This window comes from Psittacula echo, assembly GCF_963264785.1.
Source record: "Psittacula echo genome assembly, chromosome: 28".
NCBI lineage: Eukaryota > Metazoa > Chordata > Aves > Psittaciformes > Psittacidae > Psittacula > Psittacula echo.
This window is the reverse complement of record NC_137763.1, coordinates 2,348,582-2,372,383: the sequence shown is the minus strand read 5'-3', so window position 1 is coordinate 2,372,383 and position 23,802 is coordinate 2,348,582. Positions and strand designations below refer to the sequence as shown.

At 68.6% G+C, this 23,802-nt stretch overlaps 4 protein-coding genes across 9 annotated transcripts; 1 reads left to right on the top strand and 3 right to left on the bottom strand.

Moving 5' to 3' along the window:
• Positions 1 to 1,622: 1,622 nt before the first annotated feature.
• Positions 1,623 to 5,171, bottom strand: B3GAT3 (beta-1,3-glucuronyltransferase 3). Of its 2 annotated transcripts, XM_080635971.1 has the most exons (6): positions 5,060 to 5,171; positions 4,709 to 4,841; positions 4,459 to 4,621; positions 3,507 to 3,837; positions 2,639 to 2,929; positions 1,623 to 1,883 (listed from the first exon to the last, which is right to left on the bottom strand). In XM_080635971.1, exons 2-6 carry the CDS (start codon positions 4,788 to 4,790, stop codon positions 1,785 to 1,787), a joined length of 966 nt encoding a protein of 321 aa, XP_080492097.1. In that variant the 5' UTR covers positions 4,791 to 4,841; positions 5,060 to 5,171; the 3' UTR covers positions 1,623 to 1,784. The 2 variants fall into 2 exon arrangements, with proteins under 2 accessions (XP_080492097.1, XP_080492096.1); XM_080635970.1 differs by lacking the exon at positions 5,060 to 5,171 and having other exon boundaries at positions 4,709 to 4,994.
• A 187-nt stretch (positions 5,172 to 5,358) lies between these two features.
• GANAB (glucosidase II alpha subunit) lies at positions 5,359 to 12,328 on the bottom strand. Of its 3 annotated transcripts, XM_080635839.1 has the most exons (24): positions 12,288 to 12,328; positions 11,918 to 12,019; positions 11,726 to 11,834; positions 11,528 to 11,655; positions 11,263 to 11,442; positions 10,391 to 10,490; positions 10,198 to 10,282; positions 10,007 to 10,103; positions 9,747 to 9,927; positions 9,520 to 9,673; positions 9,210 to 9,445; positions 8,997 to 9,123; positions 8,849 to 8,928; positions 8,463 to 8,606; positions 8,269 to 8,365; positions 8,093 to 8,194; positions 7,763 to 8,006; positions 6,960 to 7,024; positions 6,788 to 6,864; positions 6,610 to 6,684; positions 6,406 to 6,519; positions 6,213 to 6,325; positions 6,035 to 6,135; positions 5,359 to 5,949 (listed from the first exon to the last, which is right to left on the bottom strand). In XM_080635839.1, exons 1-24 carry the CDS (start codon positions 12,305 to 12,307, stop codon positions 5,840 to 5,842), a joined length of 2,841 nt encoding a protein of 946 aa, XP_080491965.1. In that variant the 5' UTR covers positions 12,308 to 12,328; the 3' UTR covers positions 5,359 to 5,839. The 3 variants fall into 3 exon arrangements, 2 of the variants coding, with proteins under 2 accessions (XP_080491965.1, XP_080491964.1); XM_080635838.1 differs by lacking the exon at positions 12,288 to 12,328 and having other exon boundaries at positions 11,918 to 12,230; XR_013958582.1 differs by lacking the exons at positions 5,359 to 5,949; positions 6,788 to 6,864; positions 12,288 to 12,328 and having other exon boundaries at positions 6,099 to 6,135; positions 11,918 to 12,230.
• Positions 12,329 to 12,766: 438 nt separating this feature from the next.
• ZBTB3 (zinc finger and BTB domain containing 3) lies at positions 12,767 to 14,446 on the top strand. The gene is made up of 2 exons (XM_080635881.1): positions 12,767 to 12,873; positions 13,210 to 14,446. Exon 2 carries the CDS (start codon positions 13,235 to 13,237, stop codon positions 14,435 to 14,437), a length of 1,203 nt encoding a protein of 400 aa, XP_080492007.1. The 5' UTR covers positions 12,767 to 12,873; positions 13,210 to 13,234; the 3' UTR covers positions 14,438 to 14,446.
• Positions 14,447 to 15,326: 880 nt separating this feature from the next.
• On the bottom strand, positions 15,327 to 18,131 carry RCE1 (Ras converting CAAX endopeptidase 1). 3 transcript variants are annotated; one of them, XM_080635875.1, is made up of 8 exons: positions 17,913 to 18,131; positions 17,420 to 17,522; positions 17,251 to 17,334; positions 17,094 to 17,172; positions 16,719 to 16,886; positions 16,570 to 16,641; positions 15,735 to 15,797; positions 15,327 to 15,656 (listed from the first exon to the last, which is right to left on the bottom strand). In XM_080635875.1, the coding sequence occupies exons 1-8, from the start codon at positions 18,113 to 18,115 to the stop codon at positions 15,433 to 15,435; spliced, it is 996 nt and encodes a 331-aa protein (XP_080492001.1). In that variant the 5' UTR covers positions 18,116 to 18,131; the 3' UTR covers positions 15,327 to 15,432. The 3 variants fall into 3 exon arrangements, with proteins under 3 accessions (XP_080492001.1, XP_080491999.1, XP_080492000.1); XM_080635873.1 differs by having other exon boundaries at positions 16,570 to 16,615; XM_080635874.1 differs by having other exon boundaries at positions 16,570 to 16,615; positions 17,094 to 17,145.
• Between the last annotated feature and the right edge of the window lie 5,671 nt (positions 18,132 to 23,802).

The window sequence follows — 23,802 nt, the reverse complement described above, 5'->3', positions numbered from 1 at the left end:
GACCCCAGCCACTATCGCAGGGGTGCAGAGGTGCCTTTACCATGGCCGGGGGGGGCTGTGGGTTGAGCCCCCCCATGGCAGGGGGGCTGCCCCACCCCGGGTGAGAGGAGCCGGACACCCAGGCCCTGGGGGGGGTCAATGGGAGACCCCCATTGACATCCCCATCACTTTTCTCCCCTCTCCCACAGGCCCCCCCGTACCGAAGCCGCCCTGGCCTGGGGGGGGGGGCCCCCCCGGTACCGGCTGCCCCTAATGCTGGACCCCGTGCGGGGGGGCCGGGGCTGTTTGTGGGGCTGCCCCCTCGGGAGCACCGACCCCCAGCGCCTGTCACCTCCGTGAGTGCAGCCAATGGCGATGGGGGGGCACAGAAAGGGGGGGCTGCCCCCCCCCGGCAGATCAATGTGGGTCCCAGCTTCCAGGCAGCTGTGCTGGTGGGGGGGGCTGCAGGCAGGACCCCCCTGGGGGGGGCCACATTGGCCTGGAGCCCCCGGCCAGGGCTGGAGGGGGACCCCAAGGCTCAGCAGCAAGGTGAGACCCCCACCCCTTATTGCTTGGGGATCAATGGGAGGGGGGCGTCCTTCCCGTTCCCCCCCCCCATTTACTTTTACCCCCCCCCAGTGGAGACCTTGTTGGACCCGGCCTGCTCCCTGCCGGGGGGGGCACGAACCGGGACCTGGCCCTGCACTGCCTGACCCGGGCCAGCGGCAGCCTGAGGGTGAGAGGGGGCCAGGGGGGGGGGGTTTTGCGGTGCCCCTCCCATCCCCAGCACCCCCCAACCCACCTCGTGTCCCCCCCCCCAGGGTGCCCTGGAGCTGCTGCTGCTGGGGACAGCAGAGCCCTTGCCTGGGTACCACTACACCGGTGGGGGGGGGAAGGGGGATGTTGGGGGCCTCCCCCCCCCCCAGGTCCTGACACCCCCCCCCGCACCCCTGGGCAGCGATACCTGCACCCCAAGGGAGCGCCTGCTCCTTGCCAAGGCCCTGGCACAGCACGGGGAGGACTTTGGGTGCATCCAACGGGCAGTGAGGGACCCCCCAGCCCCCCCCTTTGCACCCCAGTTCCCACGGGGCCACCCCAAAACCTACCCCCCCCGCCCCCCCAGTACCCTCCAAGCAGCCGACCCAGTGCCTTGAGTTCTATTACCTGCACAAGCCAGAGCTGGGCTGGGCATGGAGGCAATTACAGGCAGGTCAGGGACCCCCCCATAGCACTGGAGGGGGGGCCAGGGCCTCCTCCTGGAGTTAGGGACCCCCCCCTTGTCTTTGGGGTACACTTGGACCCCCCCTCCCGCCTCTCTCTGTCCCAGATGCCACCCGGAGCCCCCATCGCCCGCTTCCCCTGCAAGCTCTGTGGCAAGTATGTAGGGGGTGGAAGGGGATGGGGGGGGGCACAGAGGGAGCCGGGGGGGGGCAGAGGGTGTCTGGGGGGGGCACAGCTGGAGCTGTCCCCCCCAAACCCCCCCGTTTCCGCCAGGATCCTCCCCACGATCAAGAGCCGCAATGCCCCCATGAAGATCCACTGGCAGCAAGGGAGGAGGGGGGATCAGATCCTACCCCCCCCCCGTGGCCCCCCAGCAATGGGGGGGGCAGGCAGCATCCCCCCCCAGTATAAGGCAGCCATAGTGGGATGTCCCCCCCCCAGCCACAGGTGAGGATGGAGCAGGAATGTTTATTATGGAGACATCGCTCCATTGGGGAGCCCTGGGAGAGAAGTGGGGGGAGCCCCCGCGGAAAGGGGGGGTCCCCGGCGATAAATAAAGGCTGAGTTGTCCCCGGGGGGGTCCCTCACACCTCGATGTGTGGGTCCGAGCCCCGTCCCTCGCGCTGGAGCTGCTCCTCCTGCCGCAGCTTCGGCTTCTCCGTCCGCGTGTGCCACACCAGCACCTGGGGGGGAACGGGGCTGGACCCCCCCACTGCGGCCTGGGCCCCCCCAGCACCCCACTGTGCCCCTATGGGACCCCAGCACCCCACTGTGCCCCTATGGGACCCTCAGGCTCCCCTAGCACCCCACTGTGCCCCTATGAGCCCCCAGCACCCCACTGTGCCCCTATGGGACCCTCAGGCTCCCCCAGCACCCCACTGTGCCCCTATGAGCCCCCAGCACCCCACTGTGCCCCTATGGGACCCTCAGGCTCCCCCAGCACCCCACTGCGCCCCTATGAGCCCCCAGCACCCCACTGTGCCCCTATGGGACCCTCAGACTCCCCCAGCACCCCACTGTGCCCCTATGAAACCCCCAGCACCCCACTGTGCCCCTGTGAGACCCCAGCTCCCCTCCAGCCCCCCTGTGCCCCTATGAGACCACAGGCTCCCCCAGCACCCCACTGTGCCCCTATGAGACCCGCAGCACCCCACTGTGCCCCTATGGGACCCCAGGCCCCCACTGTGCCCCTGTGAGACCCCAGCTCCCCTCCAGCCCCCCTGTGCCCCTATGAGACCACAGGCTCCCCTAGCACCCCACTGTGCCCCTATGAGACCCGCAGCACCCCACTGTGCCCCTATGAGACCCCAGCACCCCATTGTGCCCCTGTGACACCCCCAGCACCCCACTGTGCCCCTATGAAACCCCAGGCCCCTCAATGTGCCCCTATGAGCCCCCAGCCCCCTATGAGCCCCCCCCGTGCCCCCCCGGTTCCCACCTGGGTGCAGTTGCCCGCCTTGGGCTCGAGCTGCGCGGGGGACACGAGCGCCCCCAGGAGGCTGCTCTCGAGGTAGCCCCGCTCGGCGCGGGGGTCGAAGCGCGCCTCGGGCCGCGCCAGCAGCAGCGGCAGCGCCACGGCGAAGCCGGCCATGTCCAGCGGGAAGGGGCGCTCCGGCTTCCAGCCCGTGTGGAACCCCACGACCCGGCCCCCCGCCACCAGCGGCCGCTCGAAGCGCAGCCCCCCCACCAGCCCCACGGGCCACACCGACACCCCCCGGGTGCTGCGCATCTGGGGGGGGCGGAGAGCGGCCGTGAGGGGGGGGGTTAGGGGGGGATTTAAGGGGTCCCGGGGTGGGTTGCAGGGTGACGGGAGGGTATTTAAGGAGTGCGGGGGGGATTCTGGGGGGTATTTAAGGGTTCTGTGGGGTTTAGGGGGTGCTGAAGGGGATTCAAGGGGGAGTAGGAGGGCTGGAGGGGGGAACTTCAGGGGTTCTGGGGGGATATTTAAGGGCTCCAGAGTGGGGGATTAGGGGATGCCGGAAGGGATCAGGATGCTCAAGGGGGGATCAGGGCGCGCTGGGGAGTGGGGTCAGGATGTTTAGGGGGTGCTGGGGGTGTATTTAAAGTTCATGGGGCATCAGAGGGTGCTGAGGGCAGGGTCAGGGAGCGCTGGAGAGGTGTTTAAGGGTCCAGGAAGGGTCAAGGCTTGTGGGGTGTCAGGATGTTGGGGGGGTTAGGGGTGTATTTAAGATGCTGGGGGGGGGCTCAGGGGGTGTGGGGGGATCAGAGAGTGCTGGGGGGTGTCAGGAGGCACTGGGGGTTCAAGAGACACTGAGAGGGCTCAGGAGGCGCCGGGGGCCCCTCACCTCCTCGAACAGGCGCAGGCTGTAGGTGTTGTCGTCGTCAGCAAAGTAAACGACGCCGCCGTCGCCGGGCGCCCTCGTGTCCCGCAGCCAGCGCAGGGCCCGGTTCCGCTGCTCGGCGCCGCGCGGGTGCAGCCAGGGGGGGTCCCCGGGGCGGCGGCGGCTCTCGGGGGGGGTCTCCACGTGCAGGTGGGTGAAGGGAACCCCGCTGCTGGCCAAGAGCCCCGCCACGAGCGCCGTGGGGGCCGCGGCGTCCTCCACCACCACCCAGTGCAGCGCCCGCACGTGCAGCAGCGTCTGCGAGAGCCGCACCAGCTCCGCCTTCTGCACCGGCCTGGGGGGGTCAGAAGGGAATGGGGGGGGGTTTGAGAGGCCAGGCTGGGGAGCGCAAATGGGTGTGGGGCGGGCAGGTTAGGTTTGGAGAGGCATAAATGGGTCTGGGGGGGCCTAAGGGGAGGTAAATGGGTGCAGGTCAGGTTATATGTGGCCCAAGAGGGGTGCGAATGGGTCTGGGGGTGCAGGGAGGAGGGAATGGGGGGGCAAGTTAGGTCTGGAAGGGGGGAAATGGGTCTGGGGGAGGGCCAGAATAAGTTATATGAGACCTAAGGGGGGTACGAATGGGTCTGGGAGGGCAGGCTGGGCTGTACATGGGGTAAATGGGCCTGTGGGAGGCAGGTCAGGTTATATGGAGCCTAAGAGGGGGTGCAAATGGGTCGGGGGGGGCGCAGGTCGGGTTATACGTGGCCTAAGGGGGGTGTAAATGGGTCTGAGGTGGCCAAAACAGGTTATATGGGGCTCAAAGGGAGTGCAAATGGGTCAGGGGGGGATGGCAGGTAAGGTTATATAGGGCCCAAGGGGGGTGCAAATAGGTCTGGGGGGGGGGGCAGGCCAGGCCATACAGGGCTATGGGGGGGACTGGGCAGGCTGTAGAGGACGTGGGGGGGTCGGATCTCACCTGGCATAGGTGGGGGTCACCACGTAGATGGTGGGCAGGGCCTGGCCCCCCCCCCGTGCTCGGGTCTCCCCCCGGGCCCCCCCATTCCGCTGCTCCGCCAGCAGCCGGTCCCGGCCCCGGTGCCGCTCGGCCTGGAGCTGCTGGGAGCAGTCACAGGGCTGCCCTGGGGGGGGGGGGGGGGGTCAGGGACCCCAGCACAGCCCGGGGGGGGGTTCAGGGACCCCCGAGCGCCCCCCCAGCGCCCCCTCACCGAGCTGCAGCAGGGCACAGAGCAGCCCCACCAGCGACACCACGAAGTACACGATGAAAACGTTCTTCAGCTTCACCCTCATGGCAGCGCCGGAGGGGGGGGCCGGGGGGGGTCTCAGGTGCTCCGGGGCGTGCTGGGGGGGGGCGTTCAGGTGCTCGGGAGGGTCCCAGCCCTCGGGCATCTCTCGTCCGGCAGCACCGGCCCCCCACGACCCGCCCCACACCCGCAGCGCTCCCGGTGCCCCCGTCAGGCCCCGCACCACCGCTACCTCCAGCCCCCCCCCCCCCGTAACCCCCGGTACAAGTCAGGCCCCCTCCGGTAACTCCCGCCTCCCCCCCCGCGCTCCGATACCAGCACCGGAGGAGGGGAGGCCGGGCCCGAGACCCGCTTCAGGCCGCGAAGCCTCCGCCGGGCCGGGCCGGGCCGGGCCAGGCCAGGCCGGCACTTCCGGTCCACTCCCAACCGCGCTCCGGACACCGCTTCCGGTCGCGGTCCGTCCCTCGCGGGGTCCGGCCGGCAGCTGCGCTCCCCCGGCCGCGGGTTCCGGGTTGTGCCCCGCCCCCCCCCCCCGAACACCGGATTTTGGGTTTTTTTCCTTGGTTTTATTTGTCTTTTATCAAAATTCCACGCGGGACCGCCCCTCCCCCCCCCCGGCCCCGCCCAGCCGCGGAGGGGGCCCCGGATCTGCCCCCCCCGACCCTCATGTGCCCCATAGAGAAAAGGGGGGGGGCCCCCAAACCCTCCTGACCCCCGCGGGTTAAGGGCAGGGGGAGAAAACGGGGGGGGGAACGAAAGAGGAAGAAAGGGAGGAGGGGACGGGGAGGGTTTGAGGCACAAGAGGGGCTGGGGGGGGCACACAGAGCCTTGGTCCCCATCCCCCCCCCAGCCCTCACCCCCCAGCCCCACGCTTGGGGGGAAAATGGGGGGGGCGGCAGAGGCAATGACCCCCCCCCAGCCCCACAGCCCGACCGGGGGACACCCACCACTACAGCAGCCAAGGGGGCAGCGGGAGCTCCCTGCCCCTGGGTGGGGATCGATGGGGGGGAGGAGAGGGGCTGTGGGGGGGCCCCAGAGGAAGCGGAGGGGGTGTGAGGAGGAGTCCCCCCCCCGGCAGCGGCCCCCCCCTCTGCATTATCGCAGGACGATGGCCCAGTCGTCACCCATGCGGACGCCCGGCTTGCGCACGGTGAGGACGGGCGGCTCGGCCTCGTGCTGGAAGTCCAGGCGCGTCTCGGAGCCATCTTTGGGGGGTACATGGGGGGAATTAAGGGGGGGGCCTGGGGGTGTCAGACCCCCAAACCCCCCCCCCTTCACACCCCAACTCACTCGCAGGCTGGAGGATGACGGCACCAGGTTTCTCTGCCCCCAGGATCACCACGCGCTCGAGCCAGACCGGGGTGTCAAAGGAGCCCCGGGGGTCTGCAGAGCTGCAGGGGAGGAGAACGAGGAGGTTGGGGGGTGCAGAGGGGATGTGGGGGGGTCCCTGGGGAGGGGCTGGGGGTACCTGGCTCTCAGCGTGTTGCCAGCAAAGGTGAATTGCCGGTGGAGGAAACGCGCCTTTGTCTCGTAGTCAAAGCTCTTCCCGTCGTCCAGGAAGAGATCGCCCTCAGCAGTGCCCTGGGGGCAATGGGGGGGTTCAGGGGGGGTTCCAGGGGCAATGGGGAGGGTGGGTGTTCGGGGGGGGGGTCTGCACAGACCTGGGGGCTCAAGGCCACGTAGAGAGTGAAGGGATCCCCCTGCATGCACTCGGTTGAACGTCGCACCCGCTCCCGCCGCGGCACCACCGTCCCTCCCCGCTGGAACAAAGGCACCTGGGGGAGGAAACGGGGGGGGGGGGAAGGTGCGCTCAGACCCCCCCCCCAGACCCCTCCAGCCCCCCCAAACCCATCCCCATCACCCACACTGCTCATGGTCACCGGCACATAGAGCGTCTGGGGCGCGTGGTGCTTCTGGTAGGAGACGGTGTCGTACCAGACCTGGGGGTACCAGAGAGGGGTTGGGGGTGTCAATGGACCCCCAAACCCCCCTCAAAGCTTGAATCCCCCCCCCCCAAAAGCCTGCAGCCCCCCCCAGCCTCACCTCTCCCTTGCCGGGCAGGTAGACCTGCACTCCACGAGCACCCTGCTCCGTGACGGGGTGCACGAGCAGCGCCCTGTCTGGGGAAGGAAGGGGGGTGCTGGGTCAGCATCAGGGTGGGGGGACCCCTGACACGTGTGGGGACACCCCAATACGGGAGGAAACCCCCTCTCACCGATCAGGTACTGATCATCAATGGCGAAGGTGGTGGTGTCCTCAGGGTACTCCATCCACAGCGGCCTATGGAGGAGAACAGGGAATGTGTCTGGGCCGGGGCAATCCCAGGCACAGGCTGGGGGGCAGAAGTGATTCAGAGCAGCCTGAGGAGGAGAACTTGGGGGTGTTGGTGGATGAGAAGCTCCCCATGAGCTGGGTTCGGTGTGAGCTTGAGCCCAGAACACCCCCATGTGCTGGGCTGCACCCCCAGAGCTCAGGATTCTCCCCTTCTACTTTGCTCTCGAGAGCCCACTGTGTGCAGTTCTGGTGTCCTCGGCATAAGGAGGACATGGAGCTGCTGGAGCAAGTCCAGAGGAGACCACAAGGATGAGCAGGGCCTGGAGCAGCTCCCATAGGAGCCAGGCTGAGAACACTGGGGCTGCTCAGCCTGGAGAAGAGAAGCTGCGAGGAGAGCTCAGAGCAGCTTCCGGGGTCTGAAGGGGGCTACAAGGACGCTGGGGAGGGACCTTCATCAGGGACTGGAGCGATGGGACAAGGGCTGATGGGTTCAGACTGGAACAGGGGAGATTTAGACTGGATTTAAGGAAGCTCTTCCCTGTGAGGGTGCTGAGGCGCTGGCCCAGGGTGCCCAGAGAAGCTGTGGCTGCCCCATCCCTGGCAGTGCTCAAGGCCAGGTTGGACACAGGGGCTTGGAGCAAGCTGCTCTAGTGGAAGGGGTCCCTGCCCGTGGCAGGGGTTGGAGCTGGAGGAGCTTTAAGCTCCCATCCCACGCCTGCGATGCCGGGCTCTGCCCCCACTCACCTCATGATGGGCACACCGTGGCGGTGGCTGTGGTAAAAGGCCGTGTACCAGAAGGGCAGGAGCGCGTAGCGCAGCCGCACAGCCCCGCGGATCAGCGCCACGTTGTCCTCGCCGAAGAGCCAGGGCTCGCGCCGCGCCGTGTCCAGGTGAGCGTGAGTGCGGAAGAAGGGCTGGAACGCGCCCGCCTGGTACCAGCGCACCAGAAGCTCCGCATCGGGGTTCTTAAAGAAGCCCCCCACGTCCGCTGAGGGGGAGAGGAAGGGCTTCAGGGTGACCCCCCCCCAGCACATGGAGCACCCCCATCACCCCCCCCAGCCTTGCCCCGCTCACCGCCGCAGAAGGCCAGCCCGGCCAGCCCGAAGCTCAGGCACATGGGGATGGAAATCTTGAGGTGCTCCCACTCGGCTGTGTTGTCGCCCGTCCACACAGCGCCTGGGAGAGGACGGGGGAGTGAGGAAGAGGATGGGGGGGCACAAAGACACGCGGAGGGGACCCCCAACCCTCACCATAGCGCTGGGAGCCGGCGAAGAAAGCGCGGCTCAGCACGAAGGGCCGGTGCTGCCCGCCCGAGCGCTGGATCTGCCCCTCGGCTGTTGCCATTTGCTGTGGGGAGAGGAGAGGAAGAGGCCATAAGGGAAACCCCCCCGTGAAGGTGGGGGGCATAAATGGGGTTTGGGGCCGGGAGGGGGGCTTTCCTCACCACATAGAGACCATAGAGGTTGTGGACGTCGCGGTGCTCCCAGCCGCCGTGGTGCACCGCGTCCTTGTGCATCGTCACCTCGGGGCCGCTGAACACCGAGGGCTCGTTCATGTCGTTCCATGTGAAGAGGGTCTCGGTTGAGCCCTGGGGGGGGGCTCCATGGTGAGGAGGGGGGCACGGGGGGGGTAAAAAGAGAAGGGGGGACACAGTAGCTTGCGGGAGGCCATGAGCAGTCCAGGAAGATGGTGGTGTGAGAGCTAAAGGGCAACGTGGGGGTGACAGTGACTTGGGGGAGGGAGGTGGCAATGACTTGGGGGGGGCCACACAGCCGCTGGGGGGAGGGTAACGGGGGGGGGGGCACGAACCCGCTGGCAGCAGCTCCTCACCTCGTACTGGTCGTATGCGAACATGGACGCCCACCACGCACGCATCTCAGGGTTGGTGAAGTCGGGGTACGCAGCAGAGCCTGGGGACAACGCAAGGGTCAGTGTGACCCCCCCCGAACCCCCCCGAGCCCCCCCAAGCCCCACTCACCCGGCCAGCACCAGCCCTCGTAGTCACTCCCATCCTTTGTCTTGACATAGAAGCCGCGGGATCGCAGCTCGGTGTAGACACGGTACCCGTTGTCCACCTTGATGTGGGGGTCCACGATGCTGACCATCTGGGGGGAGAATGACCCACGTCAGCACCCCGAGCGGGGTCCCACAGCCCCCCCAGCCCCCCAAGTCCCTTGCTGGGGCCTCGCACCTTGCGTTTCTTCGCAGCCAGCTGCTCCAGCATGGCGCGGGGCCGGGGGAACTTGCTGGGGTCCCACGTGAAGTAGCGTTTGCCATCGGCGTGCTCGATGTCCAGCCAGAGCACATCGCAGGGGACAGCGTGTTCCTCAAAGCCCCTCTCCACCGCCGCCACGTCCTCCTCGTCGTTGTAGTTCCAGCGGCTCTGGTGGTACCCCAAAGCGAAGAGGGGGGGCAGCGCCTGGGTGCCTGTTGGGGGGCACAGCGACGCTCGGAATGGGGTCCCTGCTTGCTGCAGGGTGCACCCATTGCCCCTGGTGTACCGGTGAGAGCAGCGTATTGCCCCATCACCGCGGCAGGCGCGGGGCCCAGCAGCAGGAAGACGTCGATGATGCCGCTCTCCGACATCCAGCGCACATCGGTCTGCGGCGTCTCCCCTCCGCCCTGCATGTAATCCAGCAGCTTCCCAAAGAGCGTCTGCCAGCAGCGGAAAGGGGGTGTCAGGACCCCAACTGCACCCTCCCCGGTGCCCCCAGCCCCTGCCCCGCACCTTCCCGGCCGTGTTGGAGCTGATGTCGACCCAGGTCTCGGCAGCGTTGAGCCAGAAGATGCCGAGGGTGCGGCGGGTGCTGTGTGCCAAGAGCAGTGGGACGGAGCCGTACAGGGCCATGGGGTTGTAGAGCTCGTACTGGAACACGTCCAGGTTGTAGAGGCGATACGGGTCCCCTCCCCTGCAGGAGGCCAGCGGGTCAGTGTCCCCGTCCCGGGTTGATACCACCATCACCCTCCCCGTGCCCTCCCGCCGCTCACTCCGTGGTGCGCAGCCGCAGGTTCTCGGCATGCTCAGGGATGCCGTAGACGTGCTCGAAGCCGGGCAGGGAGAAATCCAGCCCCACGGAGGTGGGTCCTGTGGCGGGAGGCGGAAAATCAGGAAGGGGGGGTGAAACTGGGAGCCCCCTCCCCACACTGACACCCCCCATCAGCCACAGGATGGGGCTCACCATTGGGTTTGGTGTCTGTGTGCGTCTTGAATGTCTCCTCCCAGGCACCTGGCTCCTCTGCAGCCTCAGCCGTGGCCTCTGTGGGCTGTGGGTAATGGACGGGTGAGGAGATGGGGTCCCCCAAAAGAAAGGGGGGCCTCAGCTCCCTGCTGGCCCCCATCACCTCACCCAGAGCCCCCCGTCTCTGTGATACCTTCTCGCTCTGGTCACCAGCCTCCTCTGCCCCACCAGCAGCTTCCTCCTGCCCCTCAGCAGCTGCCCCTTCCTCTGCCGTGGGCTCCCTGGGGGTGTCCCTGGTGGGGGGGAAGGAGCAGTTATGGGATGCTGCAGCACCCCAGTCACTGCAGAGACGAATGAGACACAGAGCAGGTTGGCAGTGAGGGACAGACACAGGACACCTGGAAAGGCACTCGCTTGGGGACCCGAGATGGGGGGAGCACCCCAACAACCACCCCCAGCTCAGTCAGGGGGAGCAGCTCCTCACTTCTAGAGGGACAGGGATGGCCCCAGCAGCTCCTGGCTCCTCCTCCCTCCCACTGGAGCCTGGGGTAGGGGTTCCCCTGGCCTGGGCTCCCACTGGGGGCCCATGGGGAGGGCAGGGGAGTGGAGGGGGGCAGAGACAGCAGCAGAAGCCACAGATTTACCTATGGAAAAGGGTCTTGATCTTATCCCACAAGCTACCGACCGAGCTACTAAGTTTATCCGAGAAACTGGGGCGCGGGCAGGGGGGGAAGCGCAGCCAGAAACAGAAACAGCCAAGAGTCAGTGCAAGGAGGAGCCGGACGGACAGACGGACACAGCCCGGCCCGGCTTCCCCCCCACCCCCTTCCCCACGGGCTGCCCTCCCTTTTGGGGGGGCCCTCAGAGCACTGCTGCTCCCCGCTCCCCACCTTCCCTGGGGTTTACCTTCACTGCGAGGGGTCCAGCAGGGAATGGGGGCACCCCAAGCTCCCCGGGGAAGGGGGGGTGGTGTTTCCTGGGTACCCCAATGGGGGGGAATATGGGGATGGAACCGGTGCCACCCCCCTGCCTGGTGCAGAGCAGCTCCCCCCCAGCCGCACTCACGAGTCCCGGCGCTGCCGGAGGTGCTCGAAGAAGAGGAGCCCACGGGCATTGACACTGCAGAGCAGCTCCCGGCCCTGCAGCAGATCCATGCGGAACGGCTTCTCCGTCACCAGCAGCCGGTGTCCCGCCGGGCCCAGCGACAGCTCCAAGCTCCCTTCGTCCCGCCCCGTCACCGCCAGCCTGCCGGGAACGGGGGTGTTAAAGGCCGCTTCTTGCGCCCCGGGCCCGCACCCCCCGTCCCTGTGTGTCCCCTCCCGGTGCTCACCGCTCCACCGGCGGCTCAGCCACCAGCACATCCGGCACCTCGAACCGCGGCCGCAGCGGGTTCAGCTCCTTGATGCGGATCCGGGTCATGTTGCCCTGCAGCCCCCACAGCTCCAGCAGCAGCGGGACCTGGACAACGGACACGGTATCAGCAGGACGGCCCCGGGCACCGCAGCCCCCTCCCCGGCCCCGTGCGGACCTTGGTGGCCTCATTGATGAGCTGTATCCTGGCGGCGTCGGGCCCGAGCTGCAGCGACTCCAGCAGGGCTCGGTACGGAGACTGCCCGGGGCTGAGGCCGCGCTGGCGCCTGCCGGGGGAGCCGGGGGGGAAAGAGGCTGAGCGCGGCCCCGGCCCGGCCGCTGCCCCCCGCGGGCTCCCCCCGGTACCCACCGGCAGAACCCGCTTTGTTCGCACGTCTTGAAGTTGCTGCGGTCCACGGCGAGGGCGGCCCCGAGGCAAAGCGCAGCGCAGAGCAGCGCCGCCGGCCGCCGCCTGCGGGGGAACGGGGGGGGCGGGTCGGGGCGAAGGGCAGGGCCGCGGCTCCGGCTCCGGCTCCGGCTCCGCCCCGGCGGGGAAGCGGCAGACGCAGACCGGGACCGACCGGGGGAAAGGGGAAACGGGGGGGGCATCGGTGCCGGGACCCGACGGGGGTTGGGGCGCCCCGAGCGGCGATGGGGGGGGCGCGAAGGGGTGCGTGGGTCCCGGGGAGGACGGATCCGGTTGGGGGGGAAAGGAGGCGGTTCCCGCGGCGCACGCTCACCTCCCCGCCGCCGCCGCCATCTTGGATCGGAGCTGACCCTTGACCCCGCCCCTAGCCCCACGCTGCCGAGTCCCATTGGCTGAGGGGAGCCCCGCCCCGGCCACACCCCCGCAGCTGCCCTCCGGCTTGGTTGTCATGGAGACCGTAGCCCCGCCCACGCCCTGTCCCTGTATGACAGAAGGGAGCTCCCACCAATCAGAGCGCGGGTTAGGGACACACCTTGCACGGGGAACGGCAGACCAATGAAAGCGCGGGACAGATGAGTGACTCATCTGAGCCCCCAATCAAAACACGCGCTGCCCGGAGACCCGCCCTCCCGCTGCGGGCTTCCTCGGCAACGCCCCGCCCCGCGGTCGTAGCAACCACGGCTAAGGCCGCCTCGGCCCGCCTCTTCCCGGCAGAAGCCAATCAGCAGCTCTCTTCTATAAGTGACAGGAGGAAGCCACCAATCAACAGGCGTCTCTCACCCTCGTCGCCCGGGCATTTTGAGCGGCAGGTGATCTGACCAATGAGAGCAGGAGCTGCCTGCCGGGCTGGCTGCCAATCAGCGCGGAGGGGCGGGGCGTCGCTAGGCCGTTGCTTTGTGGTGAGTGGGGACGGGGCCCCCGGAGCTGGGGCGGGCCCGGCGGGATGGAGCGAGCCCCACAGGGGCTGACCGGGCCGCACCGGGGCTGGCCGCGTCCTACCGGGGCTGAACGGGTCCTGCTGGGGCTGACCGGGCCGCACCGGGGCTGGCCGCATCCTACCGGGACTGAACGGGTCCTGCTGGGGCTGACCGGGCCGCACCGGGGCTGACGGGGTCCTACCGGGAATGAACGGGTCCTACCGGGGCTGAACGGGTCCTGCTGGGGCTGACCGGGCCCCACCGGGGCTGACGGCGGCCTCCTGGGCAGCCCCCCTGACGCTGTCACCCCCTCTCCAGGGCCGGCAGAGCCCCGCGGGACACCATGGAGTTCCCCGAGCACAGCCGGCAGCTGCTGCGGGGGCTGCGGGAGCAGCGGGCCCAAGGCTTCCTCTGCGACTGCACCGTGCTGGTGGGCAGCGCCCCGTTCCCGGCGCACCGCGCAGTCCTGGCCGCCTGCAGCGCCTTCTTCCACATGTGCTACGCGGAGCGGCTGGACAAGGGCGACCTGGTGTGCCTGAACAGCGAGATCGTGACGCCGCCCGCCTTCGGGCTGCTCCTGGAGTTCATGTACGAGGGGCGGCTGGCGCTGGCCGCCACGCCGCTGGAGGACGTGCTGGCGGCCGCCAGTTACCTGCACATGAACGACGTCGTCAAGCTCTGCAAGAAGAAGCTGCAGGCGCGGGTCCCGGCTGAGGCCGACAGCACCAAGCGGGAGGAGGATGCCCCCGGCAGCCCGCCGCTGCCGCCCGCCGCCCCCCAGCAGTGCCCGCCCAGCCCTGGGGCGCCCCTTTTGCCCCCCCCCGGCCCGGCCCCGGAGGCTGGGGATGGCGGGGAGGAGGGAGTGCCCCCCCCCGAGCCGCCCGTGTCCCGCGTGGACGTGGCTGACACCACGCAGCCCGGCATGGAGGGCGACTGGTCCCGTGCTGCTGCACCGGAGCTGCCCCTGCCCAGCCCCAGCAGCTCGACGGAGGCCGCCCCTCGCGCCACCTTCCCTGGGGGGGAGCTGCCCGCTCCGGGGGGGCTCTGCGCAGGGCCCTGGGCTCCCGCTGCCCCTGGGGGGCTGCTGCCTGCTGCTGTCAAGGTGGAAGCCATTGTCATCTCCGATGAGGAGCCCGAGGCGGGCACCCGCCGCTCTGCCAGCCTCTTCCCGGCGCCAGCCCGTGCCCCGCGGCCTGCGGCCTTCGGGGAGGCATCGGGGGAGCCGCTGCCCTTCGGGCTGCCGGCGCTGCGGGAGCCGCTGTTCCTGCCACCGCTGGAGGGGCGCGGGGGCTTCGGGCTCTTCACCGAGGAGGCACCGACCTGCCCCACGTGCGGGAAAACGTTTTCCTGCTCCTACACCCTGCGGCGCCACGCCACCGTGCACACGCGGGAGCGTCCCTACGAGTGCCGCCATTGCCTGCGCAGCTACACCCAGTCCGGGGACCTCTACCGCCATATCCGCAAGGCCCACAGCCACGGGCCGCCCACCCGCGGCGGCGCCGGAGCCCACAGCGACCACGACCGTGACTGTGAGAACCCCCCCTAACGGGGCCGGGCGGCGGGGCCGGCGGGCGGCAGGACCCGGGGGGCGCCGGCGAGAGGGCGGGGCCGGGGGCGGGGGCCGAGCGGGTGTACGGCAGTCACGTGGTGGAGCGCGGGAATAAAGCGCCGCTGGAAAAGGGTGGTCCTTGAGGGGGCGTGGCCTGGGGACACGCCCACGCCGCGCTCCTATTGGCTCTCGCGCTGCCCAATGGCTGAGCGCGATCCCCAGCGCGCCTGTGGGAGCGGAGCGTATGCGCGCGGCTTTGCCGCCCCCTGGCGGGAGGGAGGAACTCGGGAGCTGCCTCCGGTCCTGTCCCAGTTTGAATGGGGATGAATCAGCCCCAGATCCTGCTTCGTTCTGGCCCAGTAGACCACAGGAACTGCGTGGTCTTGTCCCAGTCACTCCCTGTCCCATCCCAATCCATCTCTATCCCATCCCAGTCCTTCCCAATCCATCCATATCCCATCCCAGTACTTCCCAATGCATCCCTGTCCCATCCCAAGTCCATCCCAGTCCTTCCCAATCCATCTCTATCCCATCCCAGTCCTTCCCAATCCATCCCTGTCCCATCCCAGTCCTTCCCAATCCATCCCTGTCCCATCCCAGTCCTTCCCAATCCATCCCTGTCACATCCCAAGTCCTTCCCAATCCATCCCTGTCCCATCCCAGTCCTTCCCAATCCATCCCTGTCCCATCCCAGTCCTTCCCAATCCATCCCTGTCCCATCCCAAGTCCTTCCCAATCCATCCATATCCCATCCCAGTCCTTCCCAATCCATCCCTGTCCCATCCCAGTCCTTCCGAATCCATCTCTATCCCATCCCAGTCCTTCCCAACCCATCCCTGTCCCATCCCAAGTCCTTCCTCCCGGTCCCATTCAATCCCACCACACGAAGGCTTAAAGCACTTTAATCACAAAAATAGAGCTCTGTGTGACGGCACCTATAAAAAGGGGGTTTGGGGGTGGCGGGGGCCCGGGCGGGCGCCCCCGCGCCCGGGTCAGGAGCAGGCAGGGTGGCCCCCGGGGTGGGGGGCACAGGCCGGGGTCCCCCCGAAGAAGGTGGGTTCGGTGAGGGGGTGCAGGAGCAGGAGGAAGAGCAGGACCCCCAGCAGGTAACAGGGCAGCAGCGCCCGGCGCCGGGGGTGCTCCAGCGCCGCCCCCACGGCCGGGAAGCCCATGGAGTTGCAGAAGGAATGACACAGCACCGGGCCCGCCAGGTGACCTGCGGGAGGGACGCACGGACCGACAGAGCCATGGAGACCCCCCCCGGAGCCGCTGTACCCCCCCGGCCTGCACCCACCTGTCCTGAGGAAGAGGAAGGCCGTGTAGGCGCCGAAGACGGCGGTGTAGGAGAACTGGAACGCTTTGGGAAGGAGGAAGAGGGGGTTTGGGGGGGCCTGGGAACCCCCTCCAGGAAGCCTGGATCCGCCCCCAGGCTCCTCCTGCTGCTCCAGGCATCCCACATCCCCCCCAAACACCCCGAGTTATCCTTCAGCACCCCAACATCTCCCCTCCAGGCAGCCCAAATTTCCCTTGAGCACCCTATGTGCCTCCCTCAGCACCCCAATATCCCCCCCCAGGCACTCCAAATCCCCCTTAAGAACACTATGTACCCCCCCAAGCACCCCAATATCACCCCCCAGGCACTCCAAATCCCCCTTAAGAACACTATGTACCCCCCCAGGCACCCCAATATCCCCCCCAGGCACTCCAAATCCCCCTTAAGAACACTATGTACCCCCCCAAGCACCCCAATATCACCCCCCAGGCACTCCAAATCCCCCTTAAGAACACTATGTACCCCCCCAGGCACCCCAATATCCCCCCCAGGCACTCCAAATCCCCCTTAAGAACACTATGTACCCCCCCAAGCACCCCAATATCCCCCCCAGGCACTCCAAATCCCCCTTAAGAACACTATGTACCCCCCCAAGCACCCCAATATCACCCCCCAGGCACTCCAAATCCCCCTTAAGAACACTATGTACCCCCCCAGGCACCCCAATATCACCCCCCAGGCACTCCAAATCCCCCTTAGGTACCCTATGTGCCCCCTAGGCACCCTACCCTGCCCCAACCACTCCATATCCCCCTCCCAGCACCCCAAGGCCCCCCCCGGACCCCCATAGCAGTACCTGCTGACATGAAGATGCTGCCGACAGAGCCCTGTCGGAACCGGAGCTGCTCAATGACGTGGTGGAAATGGGCTTGGGGGTGAGAACGGGGCTGTGAGGGTCGGTTTGGGGGGGGCCAAAGGGGGATCCCCGGGGTCGGGTTCACTCACCCACACCGAAGAAGAGGGGGCAGGCGAGGACAGCAGGGCCGGGCCCGGTGCAGGGCACCAGCATGGGCAGCATGCAGGCACGGAACACCAGCTCCTCCGTCAGCGGGGCCACCACCTGGTTCCGCAGCCAGCGCACGTCCCCCAGGCACAGCACCCAGAACCGGGGGTCTGCGGGACAAAGGGGGGGTTCGGGGGGGCAAGGATAGACCCCAAACCTCCTCCTGCTGCCCCCCAAACCCACTGCCCCATTCCCTGCTCCCTGACCCAACAGTTCCACGACCCCCAAACCCCCCCAATGCCCAACTGCCCCCCCCAACCCCGTTACCCAGCACCCTGGTTAGGACCCCCCCCCCAAAAGTTGTGTCCCCCCCTTACCGAAAGCCACCCTGATGCCATCGAGCCAGCGCCAGGGACAGTCCATGGAGAGCTGGATGAGGGGTCCCAGGAAAAGGATCTGGGGGGCATGGGGCGCTCAAAGGGGGCCTGGGTGGAGGTCAGGAGGCTGGTGCCCCCCCCCCCGCCCCATACATACCATGGTGAGCAGCAGCGGCAGCAGCGTGGCCGGCACCAGCCCCTCCAGGCGCAGCCCCAGCAGTGCTGGCAGGGGGGTGTCGAGCTGTGCGGAGGAAATGGGGGGTGAGCACCACATGTGGGGGGGTGTTCCCCCCCCCAACCCGGGGCACAGCCCCCTCCACGCTCACCTTGACGCCCGTCAGCTCCTTCCAGAGCCACACAAAGGCCGGGGAGAGCCCCGACACCACCAGGACGCTGGTGAAGCGCCGCTTGATGACAGACGGGTGGTCCCTGTGGCCAAGGGGGGGGGGTCAGTGGGGGGGGGGGGGGCGAGGGTGCCCCCACCCCACGGACACTGAAGAGGTCCCCCAGGCCCTCCCACCCCTTCATGTACTCCATAACCCCCCCCAGTAACCTGGAGACCCCGTCCCGAGTGCTCTTCATGCACTCCAGCCCCCCCCGGTACCACTTCAACCCCACCAGGTACGCTACAGACCCCCCCCAGCCCCGCCGGTGCCCTACAGACCCCCCCCACCTCCTCCAGACCCCCATGGGCCCTACAACCCCCCCCAGACCGCCCCCAAGCACCCTATAGACCCCCCTAGAGCGCCCCATGTACCCGACAGACCGCCCCCAAGCACCCTATAGACCCCCAGCGCCCCCCGCCGCCCCGGGCCGTACCTCGGCAGGGGGCTGCCCCACACGTAGAGGCTGCCCACGTAGGAGCAGGCCAGGCTGAGGCAGGCGAGCACCGCGGCCCAGCACGGCCCGGGGCCGGCGGCGGGGGCCGGGGCCGCTCCGGGGCCCGCTCCCGGGCCCGGCCCGGTTCGAGCCGGCGCGGCAGCGGCCCAGGACGAGGCGCCCGCGGGCTGCGACAGCGCCATGGCGGGGGGGCGGGGCCAGGCCCGGGGGCGGGGCCTGGGCCGGCGGGGCGGGGCCAGCGCCAGGTGCTGCAGGGCGGGGGTGCGAGGGGCGGGGCTTCGGGGAACGGGAGCGATGGAAGTGGGCGGGGCTTAATGAGGGGGCGGCGCTTGAGGGGCGTGGCCATCGGGGGCGGGGCAATGGCGTGGGAACTGAGTGGGAAAATGGGGTGCGGGAACTGGGACCGAGCGGGGCGAATGGGAGCAACTGGGAACACTGGGACCAGTGGGGGACTGGGAGTGACTGGGAGAAATGGGAGCAACTGGGAGAACTGGGACCAGTGGGGGACTGGGAGTGACTGGGAGAAATGGGAGCAACTGGGAGAACTGGGACCAGTGGGGGACTGGGAGTGACTGGGAGAAATGGGAGCAACTGGGAGAACTGGAACCAGTGGGGAACTGGGATCAGTGGGGGACTGGGAGCAATTGAGAGAACTGGGACCAGTGGGGGACTGTGAGAAATGGAAGCGCCTCGGAGAACTGGGACCAGTGGAAGAATTGGGACCCTTGAGGAACTGGGACCAGTGGGGGACTGGGATTGACTGGGAGAACTGGACCAGTAGGGAACCGGGACCAGTGAGGGACCATGAGTGACTGGGAGAACTGGGATCAGTGGGGAAACTTGGAGCAACTGGGAGAATGGGGAGCAATTGTGGCACTAGGACCAACAAAGGAAACTGGAACCAACTGGGGAAACTGGACTGGGGCTGCCAGAACCAGCTGGGACCGGGTGAACTGGGCTGGCACATGGCAGAGGGGTGGGCTCCATCCCCGTCCCTTAGGCCATCCATTGGGCCATCTCCTGCAGCAACACCTGCAGGATAGGGGGGAGGTCAAGGGGGTTTAATGGGGGGCTAAAGTGGGGGGACCCCCCAGTGGCACCCACCTGCCCCTGGCTGCCCTGGGGACCCTCCTCATCCTCCTCCTCTTCCTCCTCCTCCTCCAATTGTCTGCTCCGCACACGGGGATGCTCCAATGGGGACCCTGGGAGGGGTCAAAGGGGGGTCTATGGGGCTGGGGGTGGCTGTGGACCCCCACCCCCACCCCGGTGCGTCCCTCACCCCCCCGGGGGTCCCCATGGGTCTCGCAGGAGCCGATGGGCAGCAGCCGCCTCTGGGTGACCTCAGTCAAGCTCCGCCGAGCGGCCGCCACCAAAGCCGGGGTGTCCTCGACCTGTGGGGACACCAGGAAGGGGAGCAGGGGGTAAGACCCTCCCCCAGAGCCCCCCCTTCACCTCGGGGGTCCGTGTGTCCCCCCCGTACCTGCATGGTGCGCAGGCAGCCCCGGCGGAACCGGGTGCTGGTGCTCCCGGTCACCACGACCATCACCGCATCCAGTGCGACCGAAAGGGACCGTGCCAGGCGCTGCTGGCCCTGCGGGATGGGAAGGGGGGGTTCAATGGGGGTGCTGGGGGACACCCCCCAACACCCGTGTGTGGCACCCACCTCCTGCCGCCGGCGCAGCTCCCCCAGCATGGGGTGGACGAGGGTCCGGAGCCCGCGGGCCAGCGCAGGGCGGCTGCTCCACAGCGTCTGCTCCAGGTGCTGCAGCAGCACCAGGCGGGTGCCTGCGGGGACAGACGGGGACAGCCCCGGAGCATAGGGGTGCTCCTGAACAATGGGGACACCCCCAGACCATGGGGACACCCCTGAACAATGGGGACACCCCCAGACCATGGGGACACCCCTGAACAATGGAGACACCCCCAAGACCATAGGGACACCCCCAGACCATGGGGACACCCCTGAACAATGGAGACACCCCCAGACCATGGGGACACCCCCAGACCATGGGGACACCCCTGAACAATGGAGACACCCCCAGACCATGGGGACACCCTTGTATGACAGAGACATCCCCAAGACAATGGGGACACCCCCAGACAATGGGGACGCCCCCAACCTCAGCCGCCCCGGCCCCACTCACTGGCATCGTACGCCTGGAAGGGGTCCTCGTGCTGGAGCAAGAGGAAGAGCAGGAGGCTCTGGGGGTGCCGGTCCCCATCGGGGCCCCCCGCTCCCTGCTGCACTGTGTAGGTGGCATCGGGGGTCACCAGCTCTGCAGGGACAAGATGGGGGGCACTGTGGGTGCTGCCACTGGTGGGACCCCCCCTTGTTATCACCAGACCCCCCCTCACCTTCCTCCCCCTCTGTCTGGGCACAGGGGGCCACGGTGAAGCCGAATTGCTCCCAATCTGCCATCCAAGAGGGATCCTGGAAGAACCGGGGCGCCGCAGCCGGGAGCCCCGCGGGGTCGTACAGGAACAAGTGTTAACGGTCAAGGACAACGGCCTGGCCCCATGTGTGCCCCCCCGGCCCAGTTCCCTCCCGGATCCCACTGGGAACACCGGGATATGGCGATGGCGTGGAGGCGGGAGGGCCGGCTGGGGGCCCTGCGCAGGCAGGGGCACAAGGCGGCCGCAGGGACCAGGCTCAGCTCCCCCCCGAGCCCTGCGGCCACCGCGGGAGGGGGCACCCGCAGGCGGATGGGGGGGCCCAGCGTGGGGTGGATCCTGCTGCAGGGGGGAGCAACCCCAGGAGCTGTCGGCCTGGAGCTGGGGGAGAGATGGGAGGAGGGCGCTGGGTCCATCCGGATGCAGCCCGGGATGTGCAGCATCCCCCAGGACAGCCCCCAGGGATCACGTCCATGTCCTCCTGACCCCCCCCCGCCACCCCCTCTGCATCCTGGGGACCCTGAGCCACCCCCTCCCCATCACATTCACCCTGAGCTGCCCTGGCCTGGCCCTGTCCCCATCCTGTCCTTATCCCCATCCCATCCCCATCTCTATCCCTGTCCCCATTCCATCCCCATTCCCATCCCTGTCTTCATCCCCATCCTTTCCCTATCTACATCCTAATTCTGTCCTGATCCCTGTTCCCATCCCCATCCTGTCCCCATTCGATCCCCATCCTGCCCTCATCCCCATCCCACCCCATCCCATCCCTTCCTACAGCACAAAGTGCCAGCTCTGGACCCGCAGCCTCGCTCCCTCCAGTGTCCAGGCGCTCTCCCTCCTGCAGGACACAGGGACGGGGCTGGCACCGGGCTGGGACACCCCAGAACCCCCCATGGGGTCCCAGGGTGGTGGTGTCCATAGGATGTGGGGGTCCCCAGGGTACGGGGGGTCCCCAAGGGGGGTGTTCCACGTGTCTCACCCATAGGTGTGCGAGGCCACGGCTCCATTCATGCTGACACACAAGTGAAACTCCACCTGGGGGGCACGAGGGGGGGGGGGTTCAACGTTGGGACCCCCCCTGGGTGCACCCCCATGTGCCCCCCCCCCCCCCAGTGCTGGTACCTCGGGGTGCACCACGCTGGCCTTGTGCAGGAACCGCCGCAGCCACACACAGTCGGGGGGGGCGCAGAGCTGGTGGGGGCACGGGAAGGGGGGGTGGGTACCCCAAAGCCCCCCCAAACCCCCCCAGTCCTCGGTGGGGGGGGCCCTGCTGCTTCACCCCAGTTTGGGGAGAAAACCCCAGCCCCACCAAGGGACTGGGACCAGTTTGGGGGCTCAGGCCCCCCCCAGGAGCTGCTGTGGGTATTGGGGAGCTGCCCGCCCCCCCGTGACCCCATTTTGTCATTCCCCCCCCCAAAACCAGGCCACCCCGGTTATATTTATCCACTCGCCCTACTTGTGGCGGGGGCCGGAGCTCCCCCGGGGCCCCCGGCCCCAATTCTGCCCCCCCCCAAGGTCACCCTGGGTGTGGGGAACGAGAGCAGTGGGGGGGGATTGAGGAACCCCCCCCTCACCTGAAAGGCCAAGCGCAGGCGGGCCCGGTGCAGGATGCGGCCGCAGCACGGAGCAGGGACACGGGGCACCCCCGGCAGCACCCCCAGAGCGGCTGCGGGATGGGGGGGGCACAGTGAGGACCCCCCCGATGGGGGGGGGGGGGAGATGCCCTGGAGGGGGGGGTCCTACCTCCCAAAAGGGCTTCAGTGTCGATGCCATGGGTCAGGTCCCCGGCGGCCGCCACTGTGGGGACAAAGGGGGGGTTGGGGTCCCCTCAAGCCCCCCCCCCCCTCAAACCGCCCTCATTCGTCTCCCCCCCCACCGGTGATGGTGCAGCCGGACTGGGCCGTGTCCCCCTCCGCTGCCAGGGCCACCAGCAGGGACCCCCCCTTCTGCTCCCCGCTGCTGGGGGGGGGCAGGACCAGGAGGAGCCGCTCCAGAACCTGAGGGGACAAACGGGGTGGGGGGGTCCCCAAGAGACCCCCATCCCCATTAGCGACCTCTGACCCCACCAGTGACCCCCAGAGCCCCCCCATGCCCCGCAGTGACCCCAGAGACCCCTTAGGGGCCCCCCTGGGCCCCCTCACCGAACACACGGCTCCGTCCGCCATGTTGCGCCCCCCCAACTCCCCTTTTCCCGCGAGCGCCCCCTGGCGGCGTGGAGGAAGGGGGGCGCCGCGGCCACCACCACCACCACCCCCCAAGGAGGGGCGGTCACTATGGCAACGGGCGGGGGCAGAGCCCCTCCCCCGCATGGGCGGGGCCAGCGGAGCCGCGTCGCCACGGCAACCGGGGCGGGCGCTTCCACCTGGGGCCTGCCCGGGGGGGGGGAGGAGGGGCAGTTGCCATGGTGACAGCGGGCGGGTCAAACAGAGTGAGGCGGGAACATCTGGGTTCACCCCGGGGGGGGATGCATGGGGGGACCTGTGGCAGCCCCCCCTAGCCCCAGTGTGTGTGTGTGTGTGTGTCCCTGCCGGTACCGGTGACCCCCCCTCCCCGCAGTGGTCCCGCCCCCCTCCCCGGCGCGGCTGTGGCCCCGCCCCCGGCCCCGCCCCTCCCGCCGCGGGTGTGATGAGCTGCCGCGGCCTCAGCCAGCTCCGGCACCGCAGCGCAGGTAGGACCGGGACGGGAACGGGGACGGGAACGGGAACCGGGGGGTGTGGGGGGATCACACCGGGAGGAACCCCCCCAGACACTATCCCGCACCGCATCCCCCGTCCCCGCATCCCCCCCCCGCCACTGCGGCAGCCGCTCCGGTCCCCGCAGCACCGGGCAGGGCCCGTCCGTGTCCGTCCCCCCCCCGCTTTGTCCCGGGTGCCGCCGGTGCTGCGGGGCCTTGTCCTGGGGGGGGACACACGCGTGTCCGAGTCCTCCCCCCCCGGTGCGGGGGGTCCGGCCGCTGATCCCGCACTAAGAGCATTAAGCTGCCGCCGGCGGAGGGGGGGGTGCGGGGAGGGGGGGCAAGGACCGGGGATGGGACCCGCACGGGGACGGGAGGGGAGCCCCGGGGGGTGAACGGAGAGGGTGGGGGGGTCCTTGGGGGAGTTTGGGAGTCCCTGGAAGGGAAGGGGGGGTCACTGAGTGCTCAGGGGTCTCTTGGGAGGATGGGGGGGGCTCACAGGTACGAGCGCTCTTTCGGGGGGGGGGCTCAAACATTGCTGGGGTCCGTCACAGGTTGGGGGGAGTCCTTCTGATTTGGGGGCCCCCCCTGGTTAAGGGGATGTCCCTCATGGTTGGGGGGGGACCTACGTGGGGGCCCTGTGCCCCCACCTCAGGTCTGGGGGGGGCCCTCAAAGATTGAGGGGTCCCTCTCGGTTTGGGGGGGTCCCTCTCTTGGTGCCCTCTGCGCCCTCCTCAGCCCTTGGGGGGTTCCCCCCTGGCTTGGGGGGGGTTCGTGGCAGATTGGGGGGCCCCTCCTGGC